The 17,500-nt window shown below is 40.9% G+C and overlaps 1 protein-coding gene across 2 annotated transcripts in view; it reads right to left on the bottom strand.

Moving 5' to 3' along the window:
- LOC113819742 (hemolymph clottable protein) overlaps positions 1-17,500 on the bottom strand; it is a 29,029-nt gene that overhangs the window by 5,035 nt on the left and 6,494 nt on the right. For both annotated transcript variants that reach the window (XM_070140002.1, XM_070140004.1), the window contains exons 6-32: positions 17,390-17,491; positions 16,776-16,950; positions 14,666-14,833; positions 13,816-13,911; positions 13,568-13,645; positions 13,010-13,230; positions 12,718-12,886; positions 12,036-12,242; positions 11,198-11,383; positions 9,650-9,855; positions 9,395-9,500; positions 9,015-9,128; positions 8,071-8,214; positions 7,842-7,947; positions 7,429-7,556; positions 7,198-7,310; positions 6,796-6,976; positions 6,493-6,612; positions 6,094-6,185; positions 5,707-5,801; positions 4,987-5,108; positions 3,246-3,330; positions 1,537-1,712; positions 1,111-1,269; positions 598-744; positions 317-450; positions 1-164 (exon numbers count right to left, since the gene is read on the bottom strand). The exon at positions 1-164 is cut by the window's left edge and continues 20 nt beyond it. In XM_070140002.1, the coding sequence (XP_069996103.1) occupies positions 1-164; positions 317-450; positions 598-744; positions 1,111-1,269; positions 1,537-1,712; positions 3,246-3,330; positions 4,987-5,108; positions 5,707-5,801; positions 6,094-6,185; positions 6,493-6,612; positions 6,796-6,976; positions 7,198-7,310; positions 7,429-7,556; positions 7,842-7,947; positions 8,071-8,214; positions 9,015-9,128; positions 9,395-9,500; positions 9,650-9,855; positions 11,198-11,383; positions 12,036-12,242; positions 12,718-12,886; positions 13,010-13,230; positions 13,568-13,645; positions 13,816-13,911; positions 14,666-14,833; positions 16,776-16,950; positions 17,390-17,491 (3,794 nt within the window). The remainder of the gene's footprint in view (positions 165-316; positions 451-597; positions 745-1,110; positions 1,270-1,536; positions 1,713-3,245; positions 3,331-4,986; positions 5,109-5,706; positions 5,802-6,093; positions 6,186-6,492; positions 6,613-6,795; positions 6,977-7,197; positions 7,311-7,428; positions 7,557-7,841; positions 7,948-8,070; positions 8,215-9,014; positions 9,129-9,394; positions 9,501-9,649; positions 9,856-11,197; positions 11,384-12,035; positions 12,243-12,717; positions 12,887-13,009; positions 13,231-13,567; positions 13,646-13,815; positions 13,912-14,665; positions 14,834-16,775; positions 16,951-17,389; positions 17,492-17,500) is intronic.

The raw sequence follows: 17,500 nt of genomic DNA, 5'->3' as shown, positions 1-17,500 counted from the left end.
ACACTGGCGCGTGCCTGCCATTGACCAGGCTATGCACTAACGTGTCCTGGATGGAGGCAGGGGTTATAAAAGTCTCAATCCAACTTGGAATGTGTATATGATTTGCCACCAAGACCTGCCGTGGCATAATCATCTTCATACCCCATTCACTAGTCTCTACATTCCTGTCAAAAAGAAAAAAAGAAAAGAAGGGTAATTTAATTATTTTAAACCTTAAGGACAATATAAAAAATCATATATACACAGCCCCATCATGGAAGACGCCGTTGGAAAATCAACAGATATCGCAATCAGACAAAACATCTTCGCATCTTGCTTGGTGGCGTTGAGAGTAAGCGTCGAGCCTGGGTGCTGGGGACTGCTGTGGATGCTCAGGTTTGGGCGGAAAAGCCAGTGGGCCAGCTTCTCGTAGGAGATGTACGAGGCGCTGAGGGGCGTGCTGTGAAATTCCTGGAAGTGTGGTATGGCTTTATAACGAGTACCGTGTTTTGTATTCCATGTATGTGCCATGTACACCGTATACGGAGTGTGGTATAAAATGACATGTATGACTGCAGTTGTGGACGCTTAATAGATGATGTTTTAAGCCACGCCTACGTCTGTCCAGAAGGCCGTGAGGTGGGCGTGGTCGAACAGGGGCGTTGTGATGATGTCCAGGGCAGGGTGGAAGGGGTCGTAGCTGCAGCCGGTCGTCGCGGCCTCTCGCACGACCTTTTTGGAATGTTCACTCACGTCCAAAAATCCCTAAATAGAAATCTGGTTTACAGACGTGTCCAGTGCACATATCTATAACGGTCTCAATCCATCTTTTATTTATTTGAGGTAAACAATCATTTCATGTATATACGTATTGTGCACTTATGCATACATGGATATGGACAACTGCAGTATGTACGGGTGTATGCATGTAATGGCTATGTACGTGTGTGTGTGTGTGTGTGTGTGTGTGTGTGTGTGTGTGTGTGTGTGTGTGTGTGTGTGTGTGTGTGTGTGTGTGTGTGTGTGTGTGTATGTATGTATATGTATGTATATGTATGTATGTTTAGATGTACATATACATGTATGACTGTGGGTATGTACGTATGCTCTGCCCATTTTCCTCTCTCTAACCTGAACCTGAAGCGCAGGAGGGAGATCGCAAGAGCTGCCAGAGTGCAGATGAACTTTAACAGGAGTGTAAAAATCGCTTGACAAGACTTCTTGGAGAGAAGATAACAGCCTATGTTTTGGACTGACCACTTCGGCGTTCAAGCAGGCCTGGTAAGTGCGCTGTGAGGAAGATTTGCAGATTTTGTAGTAAAGGTATGAATGAGATCGAAAATCTTCACGATACAAGAGATGTATTTGAACCGGTTTCGAATATGTCTTCGTCAGAAATACAAGAATCTCATCCATACCCTTTCTACATTTGTCAACATGAATACGGTTCATTGATAATATATACATATATATATTTTTGTCAATGGAAAATAAAAAAAAATATAAGAACCCTATAGAGATTGACAGAAACCAAAGCAAAAGCCCGTGGATCCTCACTACTTGGTTCTCTCCCAGCACTCCCTCCACGACGTTCTTCTGGAACATGAACTGCAGTCGTGAAGCGGTCTTGTTGTAGTCGGAAGCCTGGGCCCAAGAGAAGAAACCCTGGAAGCTTCTCGAAGGTATTCCGTGGAGGACAGCCTCGATGCCGACCGTTGTGACGTGGCCCGAGTCTGTGAAGAAACATTGAGGATTTGTATGTTTCTTTCATTTTTTTCTCTGTATGTATCATTTACGATTTTTATTTTCTCATTTTCTCTATATATCATTCATTATTTTCATTTTCTAATTTTCTCTCTATATATATCACTTACGATTTTCTTTTTCTCATTTTCTCTTTATATCATTTACGATTTATTTTCGTTTTCGCATTAATTGATTTACTTTATTCACTAAATACAATGGCGTCGTTTTGATATCGTGTGGTGTATTATTACGACTTTTTTCGTTCTTTGTTTATCGTTTAGGTCAGTGTTGTCCAAAGTGGAGTCCGCAACATAGATCGTAAAGATACGTGAACAAACAAGGGATACACACACGCCTCACAGTAAGTTGTGTAAGTATTTTTCAAGCATTTTGCCTTTAAATCACCTTTTTTTTTATTCGTGTATTAAATTCGAATTTATTGATCAACACTCCTGCATATCAGTCTTTTCATCATTAGTATATTATATGCATTATCCTAAATAAAACAGTTTGTTTAGCCATGGTGGACGGGGTGGGGTGGGTGGGTGGGTGGGGGCGGGGGGTTACGTAACAGTACAAGAGGGTAATAAAGGGTACAATACAGTATTTGAACAACACTGGTCTAAGTCATATTCTAATTTCCACACAGCGAGGATTAATTGGGATCGGAAGTTACGATGTTAATTAAAACAATGGTATCTTATGAATCGTATATACCACATCATTAAGATTTCATTTCCTTATTTTTTCGATTGATCTTCACTTCCACACTCAAAGAATCCTATAAAAAGAGGAAGGAGAAGAAAAAGAAGTTGAAGAAGAAGAATTAGAAGATGAAGAGGATGAAGATAAAGAAGAAGAAGTAGAAGAAGAAGAAGAAGAAGAAGAAAAATAAAATGAAAAATAAAAATAGAAGTAAAAATAAAAATAAAAATAATAAGAATAAGAATAAGAATAAGAAGAGGAAAAAGAAGAAAAAGAAGAGAAGAAGAAAAAAGAAAAAGAAAAAGAAGAAGAAGTAGAGGAAGAAGAAGAAGAAGAAGAAGAAAAATAAAATGAAAAATAAAAATAAAAATGAAAATAAAAAGAAGAAGAAGAAGAATGGAAAGAAGAAGAAGAAGAAAAAGAAGAAAAGAAAAAGGAGAGAAGAAGAAAAAGAAAAAGAAAAAGAAGAAGTAGAAGAACAAGAAGAAGAAGAGGAAGAAGGAGAAGAAGAAGTAGAAGAATAAGAATAAGGAGAAGAATAAGACGAACAAAAAGAAGAAAAAGAAGAAGAAAAGGAAGAAGAAGAAGAAGAACAAAAAGAAGACAAAGAAGAAGTAGAGGAAGAAGATGAAGAAGAACAAAAAGAAGAATAAGAAGAAAAACAACAAGAAGAAGAAAAACAAGAAGAGGAAGAAGAGGAAGATGATGAAGATGAAGAAGAAGAAACACCAAAAAAAAAGGAAGTAAAAGAAGACGAAGACTACAGCGAGCAAAGCCAAGGGCGTCACGTAGGGTCCCGAGGGCGCCCGACTGACCCGGAGTGAGAGGTTGCTGGACCCGAGCGACGAGCCTCCGGAGGTCGCCCATGTTCTCCAACGTCTCAGCATCATCGCCGGTGTCCTGGGGGGAGGGGGGGGTCACGTGATACAGGTTCTTTAATGTACGTGACAAGTATGTTTAACGTACATTAAAGAAGCTGTATCACGTACATTAAAGAACCTGAATCACGTACATTAAAGAACCTGAATCACGTACATTAAAGAACCCGTATCACGTGCATTAAAGAACCTGTATCACGTACATTGAAGAACCTGTATCTCCTGCTTTAAAGCGAAACGTAAAATTAATTTCAGTTTAATTTTATTATAGCCTTGATATGCACGATCCTCTATATAACGAACAAAAAGCCCTTTCGGAAAGTATTTCCAAGTATCTATGACGTATATTAAAGAACCCGTATCTCCTGCTTTATAGCGAAACGTAAAATTAATTTCAGTTTAATTTTATTAGAGCCTTGATATGCACGATCCTCTATATACAGACAAAAGGCCCATTCGGTAAGTATTATTCAGGGGGGGGGGGGGTATTCCGTGATACGGGTTCTTTCATGTACGTCATAAATACTTGGGAATACTCACCGAATGTGCCTTTTGTCCGTTACATAGAGGATCGTGCACAGTAAGGCTCTAATAAAATTGGACAGAAATTAATTTTACGTTTCGCTATAAAGCAGGAGAAAAGAACTGTTGGGAGATCGCATTTTACAGAGGGGTTCATAACGGGTTTCACTAAGCGTTATACAGTGTGAGCCAAAACTTTTAATACTATATATATATCAACCAAGATCAAAATGATTGTCATATAAAAGGCAATGCTATAAAGTAACAATTTTATTTCAGTAAGAACGTTGTCATTAGCATTATAATAATTATTATTATTGTTATCATCATTCTTAGTGTTATTATCTCTGTTATCATCAATAACCATAATTATTGTTATTATTTTGATCATTGTAATTATAATTTTTATTATCATTATTATTATCATTGTTATTATCATTGCTATCAGTATCATTATGATCATCATTATCATTGTCAATATTAATATAATTATTATTATCCTTATCCTCATCAGTTTTATTATCATTATTGTCATCATTGTTCTCATTATCATTATCATTCTTCTTCTTCTTCTTATTATTATTATCATTGTTATCATTATAATTATCATTATTATTATTATTTTCATCATCATCATTAACATTACCATTACCATTAGCAATGATAACAACAATAACAATAATGATAATAATAATAATAATACCGAAAATAAAGATAATGGTAATAATAATATTAATAATGATGATGATGATGATAATGATAATAATAATGATAATAATAATAATAGTAATAATAATAATGATAATAATAATAATAATAATAATAGTAATAATGATGATAATAATAATAATAATAATAATAATGACAATGATAATAATATTTATAATGATAATGAAAATGATAATGATAATGGTAATAATAATAATAATAATAAGAGTGATAATAATGATAATGACTGCAATTATTATTATTACTATTATCATTATCATCATTAATATTATCAACATCATTATTATATATAATCATTCCTTAATATCATCATCATTACCATTACCACCATCACTAGAATCATTACCATAATCATCATCATCATCGTTATTACAGTCATTATCAGTATCCTTTTCACGAACATTTTTTTTCCCGAACAAGGACCCACCTCCGCCCCGTCTACAGGAGACTGAGGCCCTTGCGAGAAATCTTCGACGTCGACGCTGGTCTGGGACTCTTGGCCGAGGTCCTGGCTGATCGGTAGCCCCGCCGCCTGCGTGTGCTTGGATGCTTGCGCGTGAAGGGTGAACAAGGAGGTGGGGGGTGGGGGTGGGGTGGGGGGAGGTAGGTGTGAGAGAGGAAAGGTGGGGGGAAAATGGAAGAAGGGGGAGGGAGATAGGGAGGAATGAGGGGGTAGAGAGGGGGCGAGGTGAGAGGGGAAAGGTGGGGGGAAAAGGGAAAAATGAGGGGATAGAGAGGGGGTGAGGTGTGAGGGGAAAGATGGGGAAAAGAGTAACGAAGGAGAAGGGAAAAAAGGGGAAGAATGAGGGGACAGAGAGGGGGCGAGGTGTGAGAGGGAAAGATGGGGAAAAGAGTGACGAAGGGGGAGGGAGAAAGGGAAAAATGAGGGGAGAGAGAGGTGGCGAGGTGTGAGAGGGAAAGATGGGGAAAAGAATAAAGAAGGGGGAGGGAGAAGGGGAAGAATGAGGGAATAGTGTGGGGGGTTAGGGGTAAGATGTTTTTTTTTTTTATATAAAAGGGGGAAAAGGGGAGAAAAAAACAACATTGTGAACACGACTCGATACAATAGGGAAAGGGGATTCTGAATGAAAGAAATATACCCAAATGATGATTGCATTAAAAAATTGGACTTTCACAGCATCCTTACCAAAGGAGAAGACAACGCTCTTGGTTGTAGAGGCCGCGGGGTCAAAGGTCACGTAGTAATTCCAAAGGTATGATATGGGGGAACTTAGTCCAAAGCTGTTGAGGAGAACTATCTTGCAAGTAACTGCATGTCTGTCTCACATTCAGGTAACTTGTGGTGTGTATGTTTTTTTTATGCTTTTGCTCTGTCTATGCTCATTTGCTTGCACGAATACGAATATGTAAATGTGCATTCATGTCTGAGTAGGAAATGCATGCGTCTATATGTATGCTAACATTCAGGTTTTTGTAAATTACCATCCTAACTACGACAAAAAAAAAAAAAAACTCAGTTCAAAATCTCATGAACACCAAAACAAAACTGGTCAGAAGGGAAATTCACCCTTACCTAAACAGGGAACCCGGAGCCTGGGGTTGAGGGACGTCGCCCGCCCACGTAGACTCGACACGGAGCCCCAAGGTAGGGGGGAGAACGGGCGCCTTGTTGTGGGCGGAGTTGTAGAGTGGGAAGGAAAGTAGATCGTTTATTAGACGTGCCTTTTATTGTGTCCACGGTGTCTCTTTATTTACTTATTTGATACGTTGTTATATAAGTGTAAAGAATAGTTGTGGACGTGTATGGTAAGTAAGATTGTTGTAAACGCAAGTAGGCATTATCTACTCGTCAGGTACATACGGAAATAGTCAAAATAACCTAAGTAAAATTACATGGGTAAAGCCGCATGCAAGTCAAAACTTTTTTTTTCGAAATGATTAGGAATTGAACAAAAGTAAAAGGAGGACGTACTGAGTAATTCTTCAAGTCCGAGAGCATGACAGTCCTCCAGTCTGGCCTCGTAATGAGGTCATTGGGGTCGCGAATGGAGACGAAGGTAAACGGGGTGTTGTGAGCTGCCACCAGATTGAACTGCAATGAATCAATTTTTGTTTACTTCCGTTTGTCGAAAAAAAAGTCATACTGTGTTACGCAAAATGACGACCCAAAATACACAGGCTTTATCTTATTTGACTTTGTTCTTGAGAGTCGCTTAGGAATGCGAAAAATTATGGAAATATCGCTTGATCGAGATGATAAAACTACGAAGCTCACAGTTTGGGTCGCGACTGGTTCGAAGGACACGCTGCCCCCGCCGTGCCTCAGCGTGAGATCCGAAGTCCTGACGAGGAAGGGCAGCTGCAGAGACCAGCCTCCTTGCAGACCAGCGCCCACGGCCAGGTTTTCGTACCACGGCAGGAGGGTCTTGGCCACGAGCGAGACCTGATGATCTGTACTGTAGCAGAACGTGTGTGGTTTAGCTAGATTCAGGCCACTTTAGGAGGAAGTGATGGCATGCTGTGATATATCATATCATATATTATGTATTCCATAAGTTGGACTGCACTTTTTCTCTTTTTTTTCTCTCTCTCTCCCTCTCTCTTTCAAATAAACACCATCACTTTTTCGTGGCCTCTCTTCTGGCCACGAGATAGCAGCTCTTCGCCTCCGACTTACTCTGAGGCGACTTCTGCGCCGAGGAACATGGGGACGCCGGGAGCGACGTCCAGGCGCGGGTTGGACGGCTGCTCCAGGCGGGCCGTCGTGCAGGAGACGAAGCTTCCGTCGTACTGTAAAAAATAATGGACTCTCATACCCTCAGGCTTCAAATCAAAGAAGGATGTATCGTATAACAGCGAAATATACAATGCAGTCCTTGAGAAAAGAACAAAAATGGAAAGTAAGGACCTTTACGACCAAGGGAAGACCGAGGTCCGTTGGGACGACGAGACTAGAGTCGATGAACTTGTGAAAGAGCAGGACATGGTTCCCCATTTTGCTCATCATCGCGTTCACGAACTCCCGGACCGTCTTGACTGCGAGGAAGAGATGGATGTCAACTTATCTGATCAGATGATACATGCTGTAATTTAGCATCTGTCACATCACATGTCTATTTTCTTTGTCATACACCTAGTTATATAGTAATACGGCTTATAATATTGTAATATGAATACTGTAGTACGTGTGAATATCATTCCCCCATTTGTGTGCATGTCAGTTGTTATCTATATGTGAATGGGTGTTAGTGTGTCTTTTTATAAACATATATTTGTTAACAATAGATGTAATATACAAAAAGAAAAGAAAAATAATCTTACACCTCGCTCCCGGAAGAAGTTTCAGCGACAGCCTGAGCAGCTGTTGGAACTTGATCGTCCACGTAGCATCCAACACCTTCTTTTGCGATTCCACACCCAGCTGTTCCTGTTGGCGCGACCAGAGGCAAACAATCAAATATATCTCATCAAAACCAGGAATGAAAAAAGACGAATATCATCTTTCGGAACGCAAACAAAAATAAAACATATCAAACAAAATGACACTTACTTTGATCTCATTAAACATTCCAACGACGATGTCAAAGTCGTCGTCGCTGGCCTCCTCCTCCTCCTCCTCCTCCTTCTTCTTCCTCGCCGGCGGTCCAGGCGTCTTCAGCCAGAGCCTCGCGAGGTTACGTTGGTGCACCTCGGACTGCGTGGAGACAGACAGGCAAAGTAGATAAATAGATAGGTCGATAGATAAATTGGTAAATAGGCTGGTAAGGTAGTAGGGTTGTTTATATGTCGCGTTGGTTAGTAGTTAGATAGGTAGGTAGGTAGATAAGTTCCTAAGTAGGTAAATAAACAGAAAATCGAGCGGACAGACAGATAGATATATAGATTAATAGATAAATATATCCATATTATGTAGATAAATAGATAGACAGTTTGATAAAGAGATAGATGGATTGGCAGACACACAAATGGACAGAGAGATAGACATATATAATTATATACATATAGATAGATAGACAATTTGATAAATAGATAGAGTAACAGACACAAATGGACAGAGGGACAGGTATAGGAGAGAGAGAGGAGATAGACCGAGGGAGAAAAAGAGAAAGAAGTAAAAGAGAAAAATGGAGAGAAAATAATGAAAAAACTGATACAGGGAGAAAAAGACGGAGAGAGAAAGATAGAAAGAGAGGAGAACGAAAAAGACGACGACGACCCAAAGGTACAGCAGGATAAAGATAAAAGGCTCTATAGAGAGGTAGAAAAAACGAAAGAGATAAATCGAGAGAGAGAAATAGATCGATACACAGATAGAGAAAGAGAGAGAGAGAGAGAGAGAGAGAGAGAGAGAGAGAGAGAGAGAGAGAGAGAGAGAGAGAGAGAGAGAGAGAGAGAGAGAGAGGGAGAGAGAGAGAGAGAACGAAAACGAGAAAGAAAGAGAGAGAGAGGGAAGAAAGAAAGGATGAGAGAAAGAGAGAGAGGTCCGAAACTCACCTCCGAATGGAAAACAGAGTTGTAGAGCGCGCACGTCTTCAGGGTCAGGAACACGTGGGCGGGGAAGAGGTCCTCGGCGCTGGCCAGCCACGCCACGCCGATGTCACTGCCGCACTGCAAGGACGTCTGATCACTCACTGCATAAGTGCAGATGTCGGTACTTATGACTGATCACAAATCCTTTGAAGGAAATATACATATATGCATACACACATGTATACATATATATATATATATATATATATATATATATATATATATATATATATATACATATATATATATATATATATATATATATATATATATATATATACATACATATATACGTGTGTGTGTGTGTCTGGAGAGAGGCAGAACGAGAACTGACGTAGACGAACCTGCCGTGAGAAGAGGTATTCGTGAAGGAACAGGTTGGTGGAGAACGACAGAGAAGCCGGGGCTGCCGGCTTGGCCAGGGGGACGACGCGAGAAACCACTTTGGAACTGAAACAAAGATCCTTCGATATCTTTTTAACAAACAAACCTTTCGCCGAACTACACTTTCTGTCCATTTAATCTGCCAGACTGAAATTTCATGGGAATACGCTATATGCCACACAACTTTAGAGCACTTTATTAGGCATAGAACTCACATATCCGTCTCGCTATTGGCCATCGAAGTGATCGTTGAGGACACGAAGTTGGCCACCTGGACAGAAGGCTCGTGCCAGGTGGACACGGCCGCCGCCTGCCACCAGCTGAGGTCGGGAGCCCAGGTGGTGAGCGTGAGGAAGGCCATGTTGCGGACCCTCGGGTTCTCGCCGGGGTTGTCGGCCACGGAGGTCAGGAGCTCAAAGACCTGGGAGGAAAACGGCGGAGGAGTGATGTAAGATTTAGTTTTAATTCCATTTGTTACAATGGATATTCTTTGCTGTGACACATTGTCTGTCTTTTTTTTTTTTTATCTTTGCTGTGACATTGTCTTTTTTTTTTTTTTTTTTTTCCCAAATACCCCCCTGTGTGCAAGGGATGGGGTTGGCATCCACTAGCTGCGCGCGGAATTGAACTCAGATCTGCAAGTCGCTCGACCAACACGCTAACCACTGCGCCAACACAGCGGGAGATGGAGAGAGGGAGTAAAGGGAGAAGTGAGAAGGAGTGAATGGGAAGACCGAATCAGAGGGAATGAAGGATATGGAGCGAGGGTGAGCGAGAAAGAAAGGGAGATGGAGAGATATATGCACTCACATGCACACGTGAAGGAGAAACGGGGCGAGCAAGAGAGTGAGAGACAGAAAGGGAGAGAGTTTCATATCGATATACAGTCAGATAGATGGAAAGATAGATGGATGAGCAGGTAGATAGATGAGTGATAGGTGGAGAGATAAAGAGACGGACAGCTCTATACTTCTAGCTAGCGAATCAGTTACATAATTATACGGAAAGGAAGAGAGAGATAAAGAGAGAGATGGAATGATATATAGATATATTTATGGACATTTGGAAAGATGATTAAAGATAGATATAAAAAGAGACAAACAAAATTAGCTATGTAAGCCAAACAAAGAGAGGTTGGTGTGTACATAAGGGATGAATCGAGCAAGAATCATGGGCCCTTTCCTTTTCAAATTTATCTTTCCACTCATGACTGTTTATTCATCTCTCACGAAAACAGATATTTTTCTATTCCCCGTCTTCACAAACATACAGAAACACACCCACACAAAACACGAAAGAAACTTATCAAAACAAAATATAAAAAGGTTCCCGCTCAGTAAGCAGATAGACCCGTCAAATGATCTTCCCACTCACGACCATGAAAAATATACTTTAGTCACTCCCCTCCACCCACACGCGAGAGAAAGAAAACGAAAGGAAATGAAAACCATAGAAAACGGAAATACCAAAAGGTTCCCGCTCAGCCGCATTGGAAAGGCTTTATCAGTAGCAACACGAGGAGGTGTCACGGCGTCTGATTCAATTTTTGGAAAAAAAAAAACACATGGGGTTTATATTGATGACGTCACAAAAGTTACGGATGCTTCGTAAATATGGTCGATCATTTTGGTCTTTTCAATTTTCGAAAAGGATGGGAAATAATGTTTTTAAAGGTTATATTTTCATCGAACAATCATAAAAAAACAGACGCCATGACACCTCCTCGGGTTGCTACTGTTCTAACTTTCCCCTTCAGCGCATACCTCGTCGCGCACAACCGGATGGACGCTGAAGAAGCTGAGACCCCGAATGGCGTGGATCCTGAGACGTGGCTCTGTCCTGGAGAGTCCCAGGACGAGAGGCTGGAGGATGGCGAGGGCGTGCGGGACCCGGAGTTGACTGAGGGCGTGGATGTGCACCAGTCGGATCCAGATGGGCGACGCCTGGTCCTGAAATGGGCGGCGAGGGTGAAGGGAGGGGGAGTGGGGGGGGGGATGTGAAGGTGGACAAACAGAGGGTGAAGGGACGAGTGAGGATGGTGGGAAGCAAGGAGAACGAATGAAGAAAAATGAACTAGGAAAGGAAATGATGAATGAAAGAAATGGACCATGAAAATTGTAGATATATAAGTAGCAAGGTGAGTAGGAAGCGGCATGCACACACACACACACAAACACACACACACACACATATATACGTGTATAAATATATTTGTATATATGTGTATACACACACACAGATATATAAATATATATATATATATATATATATATATATATATATATATATATATATATATATATATATATATATATATATATATATATATATATATATATATTACACACACACACGCACACACATAAATATATATACATATTTGTATACATATATATATATATATATATATATATATATATATATATATATATATATATATATATATATATATATAGAGAGAGAGAGAGAGAGAGAGAGAGAGAGAGAGAGAGAGAGAGAGAGAGAGAGAGAGAGAGAGAGATAGATAGAGAGAGAGAGAGAGAGAGAGAGAGAGAGAGAGAGAGAGAGAGAGAGAGAGAGCGAGCGAGAGAGGGACCTTACCACGATGCCCTGCTCCAGATAAGGCAGGAATTCCTCCAGGATGAGCCGCGGTGCGCACGCGCGCGCGGGGTCGCACTCCGCCTCGCCGTGGGCCTCCGCCTTCCGCGCGTCCAGGCACAGCGCGCGAGCCAGTTTGGCGAAATCGATCATGGCAACACTTTTGGCGTCTCTGTCCTTCCGCGACCAGGTTAAGGATTTGACGAACTCCTGCAGTTATTGGTAACATTTACAGTTAATATTGATTTCGCTCATGTAATTATACTGTTAAATACCATAAGAGAGAGGAATTAGCACTCTGACCACATCTGCCATACCTTTATACACATGCACACACATGTGGGTATCTTCTCTTTTTGTTTCTTTCGTATTATGTGTCATGACCGTTGCATATAAAAAGTGCTCAGATTTATTGGTTTCGGAACCATCTATACAGTAAACATGCTTATAAACAAGGCATGATCCCCATAGAGTACGCAATCGATGTCGAATTTCATGATAAACATAAAACAAACACTGTACTTCAGCTGTCCGTCAACATATCAACCGAACATCTGCTGTGACCGCCTTTAACTTTATTTATGTGTGTGTGTGTGTGTGTGTGTGTGTGTGTGTGTGTGTGTGTGTGTGTGTGTGTGTGTGTGTGTATGTGTGCTTTCTTGATCGCAATCCCTGCCCCGCTCACCAAGATCTGCGGCATAAGCGTGGGCGTTTTGAGGGTCACGGCCAGTTGAGCGAAGAGGCGCTGGCTGGTTCCCTCCGACGTCGGGAGTGACTCGTCCTTGAGGGTGTTTAAGATCAGATTCAGGGCCGGTTCTGTCCCTGCGGATATCAGCGCCTGCTGGAAGACGGTGCTGGAAAAAGAGACGCTTAAAAAGTGGGAATATATATAGGAAACAAATAAATAAATTGTTCTTCCCGTTATCACCACTCACGAACGAGTAAACAGAGCATATCCATCCAACAGAATTCCTCACATCTTCCAGAGATTGACATTGACCAAATCAAATCCGGAATGGCCGTCGACCGCCTCCACCAGCTCCCTCCCCAGCTGAGTGAACACCAGGTTCAAGTCTTCGTAGCTGAGGCAAGAAACGGCTTCCACGAGTCCAGTGTACTGCTTCATCAGCGGGAAACCTCGATGCTCGCCGCCGGTCGCTCTCTGGGACAGGTCTCCGAGCTCCGCCAAGATGTATGCCTGCGCGAGAAAGGTGTTCGCTGGAGACGTCGTGGTGTGTGACGCGAAGGATCAGCTATCAAAAGAAGGGTTTAAGAGAAAAAAAGGATAGAAAAAGAAAAAGACAGATAGATAGAGAAAGAAAGAGACAGAGAGTCAGAAATAAAGAACAGAAGGACGAGAAAGGAAATAAAGGAGTGATAAATGATCAGAGAGAGAGATAGATAGATAGAGAGAGAAACGACTGTGTAGTGGGAAGAATGAAGATAACTGACAGAACAGAATAATCTAAGGCTGAAAATAGATGAACAAAATGAGAGAGAGAAAAAATAAGAATTAAAAAATAATAGCGTTGTACCTTTTTCTCTTCGAGGGTTCGCTGGCTCAGATTCAGCCCAATAACGGCTTGTTCCACAGACGGGTAAGCATCGCCAGTCTAAAAGAAAATTAAAGATGTACTTATTATTAGTAAAGAAGAAATGCGCTTTCATCCACCAGCATAAATTAGATTGGTAACATCAATAATCATTCTCGATTCTCTGCTGAAATATCAATCCTATTGTCTACCTCCGACGTAACCTCGTATCCTTTATCATTCTTTATTACCTGATATGCAGCTTCAAAATGCCATGGGCGAGGATGAGCGTCTTGATCCACAGGTAGTTCTTCCGTTATCTTACGTACTGCCTTGAGTTCTATGGTCTGTAAGAAAGAGGTGGTGGTAAGATGTATCTCTCTCTTTCTCTCTTCCTCCCTCCCTCCCTCCTTCCGTCCCTCTCTTCCTCCTCTCCTCTCTCCCTCTTTCCCTCCCTCTTCTCTCTCCCACCCACTTTCTCTTCTCCCATCTCCTTCCCCTCTCTTTCTCTCGGAAACCCCGATGTCTCTCTCTCGAGAAATTTCACTCCATCCCCCGATATGTCAGCGGTCGATCTAGCTGTCAAATGTCTGCAGTAATTTTCCTTATATATCCATGTGAACGATGAAGAGGGTAATCATGAGTATAATTATCAAAATGGTGATACTGAAGATGATGGTTAAATTAGCTCTCTTTTGAAAAGTGGTAGAAATAACTATGGTATAATAAAAATCGCATCACTACTATTGGTCATGTGAGGATATCTGCCACTATTACTAGGACAGCAAATAGTATAGAAATACTATAGATGAAGCTAATATTGCTAATGTACTTCTAGTACTGTTGTCAAATCTAGTGTTACTATGTTGCTAAGAGAGAGAAAGAAAAAACGAGAGATAGAATAAGCGAGAGAGAGAGAGATAGGTAGATAGATAGGCAGATAGATACAGAGTGACAGTAAGAGAGAGAGAAAAAGAGAAAAGAAAAGGGGGAAGGGAGAGATAAACAGACAAACATATAGATATACAGATAGAAAGAAAGAGAGAGAGAGAGAGAGTCGCCATCTGCAATTCCCCAAGCCTGATCACGCCCGTCGAGGACCTGGTTCGTGAAGGTGTCGACGCTCTCCTCCTGGTCTGAGTTCGTGAAGGCGATGATGGAGCCCTCGACAAGCGCCCTCTCGATCCTGAGTTCCTCTTCGCCCCTGAGGATGTATGTGGCCACCGAACTCCTGCTGAGGGACGTCTTGGTGTTCCTGTCGGCGTGAATCTGAAGGGGAGTCGAGAGCGGTGTTGTTAGTTTGTTTAAGGTCTCGCGGGAAAGTCTGGGGTTGGTCGGATTTCTGTCTATGTTTTGAGGGGAAAATAGGTGCATTACGTCAGATTTCTGCCTATATTTTGAGGGGAAAATAGGTGCATTACGTCAGATTTCAGCCTATATTTTGGAGGAAAATAGGTGCATTACGTCAGATTTCAGCCTACATTTTGGAGGAAAATAGGTGCATTACGTCAGATTTCAGCCTACATTTTAGAGGAAAATAGGTGCATTACGTCAGATTTCAGCCTACATTTTGGAGGAAAATAGGTGCATTACGTCAGATTTCAGCCTACATTTTGGAGGAAAATAGGTGCATTACGTCAGATTTCAGCCTACATTTTGGAGGAAAATAGGTGCATTACGTCAGATTTCAGCCTATATTTTGGAGGAAAATAGGTGCATTACGTCAGATTTCAGCCTATATTTTGAAGGAAAATAGGTGCATTACGTCAGATTTCAGCCTACATTTTGGAGGAAAATAGGTGCATTACGTCAGATTTCAGCCTACATTTTGGAGGAAAATAGGTGCATTACGTCAGATTTCAGCCTACATTTTGGAGGAAAATAGGTGCATTACGTCAGATTTCAGCCTACATTTTGGAGGAAAATAGGTGCATTACGTCAGATTTCAGCCTATATTTTGGAGGAAAATAGGTGCATTACGTCAGATTTCAGCCTATATTTTGGAGGAAAATAGGTGCATTACGTCAGATTTCAGCCTATATTTTGAGGGGAAAATAGGTGCATTACGTCAGATTTCAGCCTATATTTTGAGGGGAAAAAAGGTGCATTACGTCAGATTTCAGTCTGTATTTTTTGGAGGAAAATAGGTGCATTACGTCAGATTTCAGCCTACATTTTGGAGGAAAATAGGTGCATTACGTCAGATTTCAGCCTACATTTTGGAGGAAAATAGGTGCATTACGTCAGATTTCAGCCTACATTTTGGAGGAAAATAGGTGCATTACGTCAGATTTCAGCCTATATTTTGGAGGAAAATAGGTGCATTACGTCAGATTTCAGCCTATATTTTGAAGGAAAATAGGTGCATTACGTCAGATTTCAGCCTACATTTTGGAGGAAAATAGGTGCATTACGTCAGATTTCAGCCTACATTTTGGAGGAAAATAGGTGCATTACGTCAGATTTCAGCCTACATTTTGGAGGAAAATAGGTGCATTACGTCAGATTTCAGCCTACATTTTGGAGGAAAATAGGTGCATTACGTCAGATTTCAGCCTACATTTTGGAGGAAAATAGGTGCATTACGTCAGATTTCAGCCTACATTTTGGAGGAAAATAGGTGCATTACGTCAGATTTCAGCCTATATTTTGAGGGGAAAATAGGTGCATTACGTCAGATTTCAGCCTATATTTTGAGGGGAAAAAAGGTGCATTACGTCAGATTTCAGTCTGTATTTTTTGGAGGAAAATAGGTGCATTACGTCAGATTTCAGCCTACATTTTGGAGGAAAATAGGTGCATTACGTCAGATTTCAGCCTATATTTTGAGGGGAAAATAGGTGCATTACGTCAGATTTCAGCCTATATTTTGAGGGGAAAAAAGTGCATTACGTCAGATTTCTGCCTATATTTTGAGGGGAAAATAGGTGCATTACGTCAGATTTCAGCCTATATTTTGAGGGGAAAAAAGGTGCATTACGTCAGATTTCAGTCTGTATTTTTTGGAGGAAAATAGGTGCATTACGTCAGATTTCAGCCTATATTTTGGAGGAAAATAGGTGCATCACTTCAGATATCAGCCTATATTTTGGAGGAAAATAGGTGCATTACGTCAGATTTCAGCCTATATTTTGGGAGAAAAATAGGAGCATTACGTCAGATTTCAGCCTATATTTTCGGAAAAAATAGGAGTATTACGTCAAAGACTGACCTTAATATCCACCAAGCGTTGGCACTCGTCGAAGTTAATGGTTCGTGTGACTTTCCAGAGACTGTCATGAGAAGCGGACCCGTTTCCCGCTGGCGAGGGAGAAGTCTTCGAGAATCTTCGCCTCTTCGTGGGGGTTCCCTTGCGGGTTTTGGTGGGCGTTTTTGTCGATTTTGGGCTGAAAGGTACAAGGCAGGGGGCGTTGGTAGACAGAATAAAAGAAAGAAAGAAAAAAAAGTTTCAACAGCTTAGCCCGATTGTCAGTGCTTGTTCAAATACTAAAACAGGTGTTGTTAGACAAAAAAAAAAAAAAAAAAAAAAAAAAAAAAAAAAAAAAAAAAAAAAAAAATTAACAGCTTAACCAGATTGCCAATGCTGTTGAAATACTAAACCAAAGTCGATGATCTATACGAGTCATTCATAATTACTATTAGATTTCTTTGATTTCTTAAACGGGAGATCAGTTTGGTTAGACATAGTCACTATTTCATGTACATAAACATAATTACGATTTGATGTAAGCTTTGATATGTCATGTCCCTTATCTTTTTTTTTTCTCTTTTTTTTCGATATTCAGCACATAAAACCTCTTCCTTTAACTCGAGACGCGTCCTCACCCAGGTGAAGGTGTTCCTCGCTGCTCATCCTCTCCTAAGACGGCTTCAAGGCGCTGGTTCTCGAGGACGGCTAAGTGTTGGGGAAGTTTTGTTGTAGAAAACCTGTGGAAT

Source organism: Penaeus vannamei, chromosome 26 (genome assembly GCF_042767895.1).
Source record: "Penaeus vannamei isolate JL-2024 chromosome 26, ASM4276789v1, whole genome shotgun sequence".
Taxonomy (NCBI): Eukaryota; Metazoa; Arthropoda; class Malacostraca; order Decapoda; family Penaeidae; genus Penaeus; species Penaeus vannamei.
Note: the sequence above shows the minus strand (reverse complement) of the source record. Positions and strands in the feature narration are given on the sequence as shown.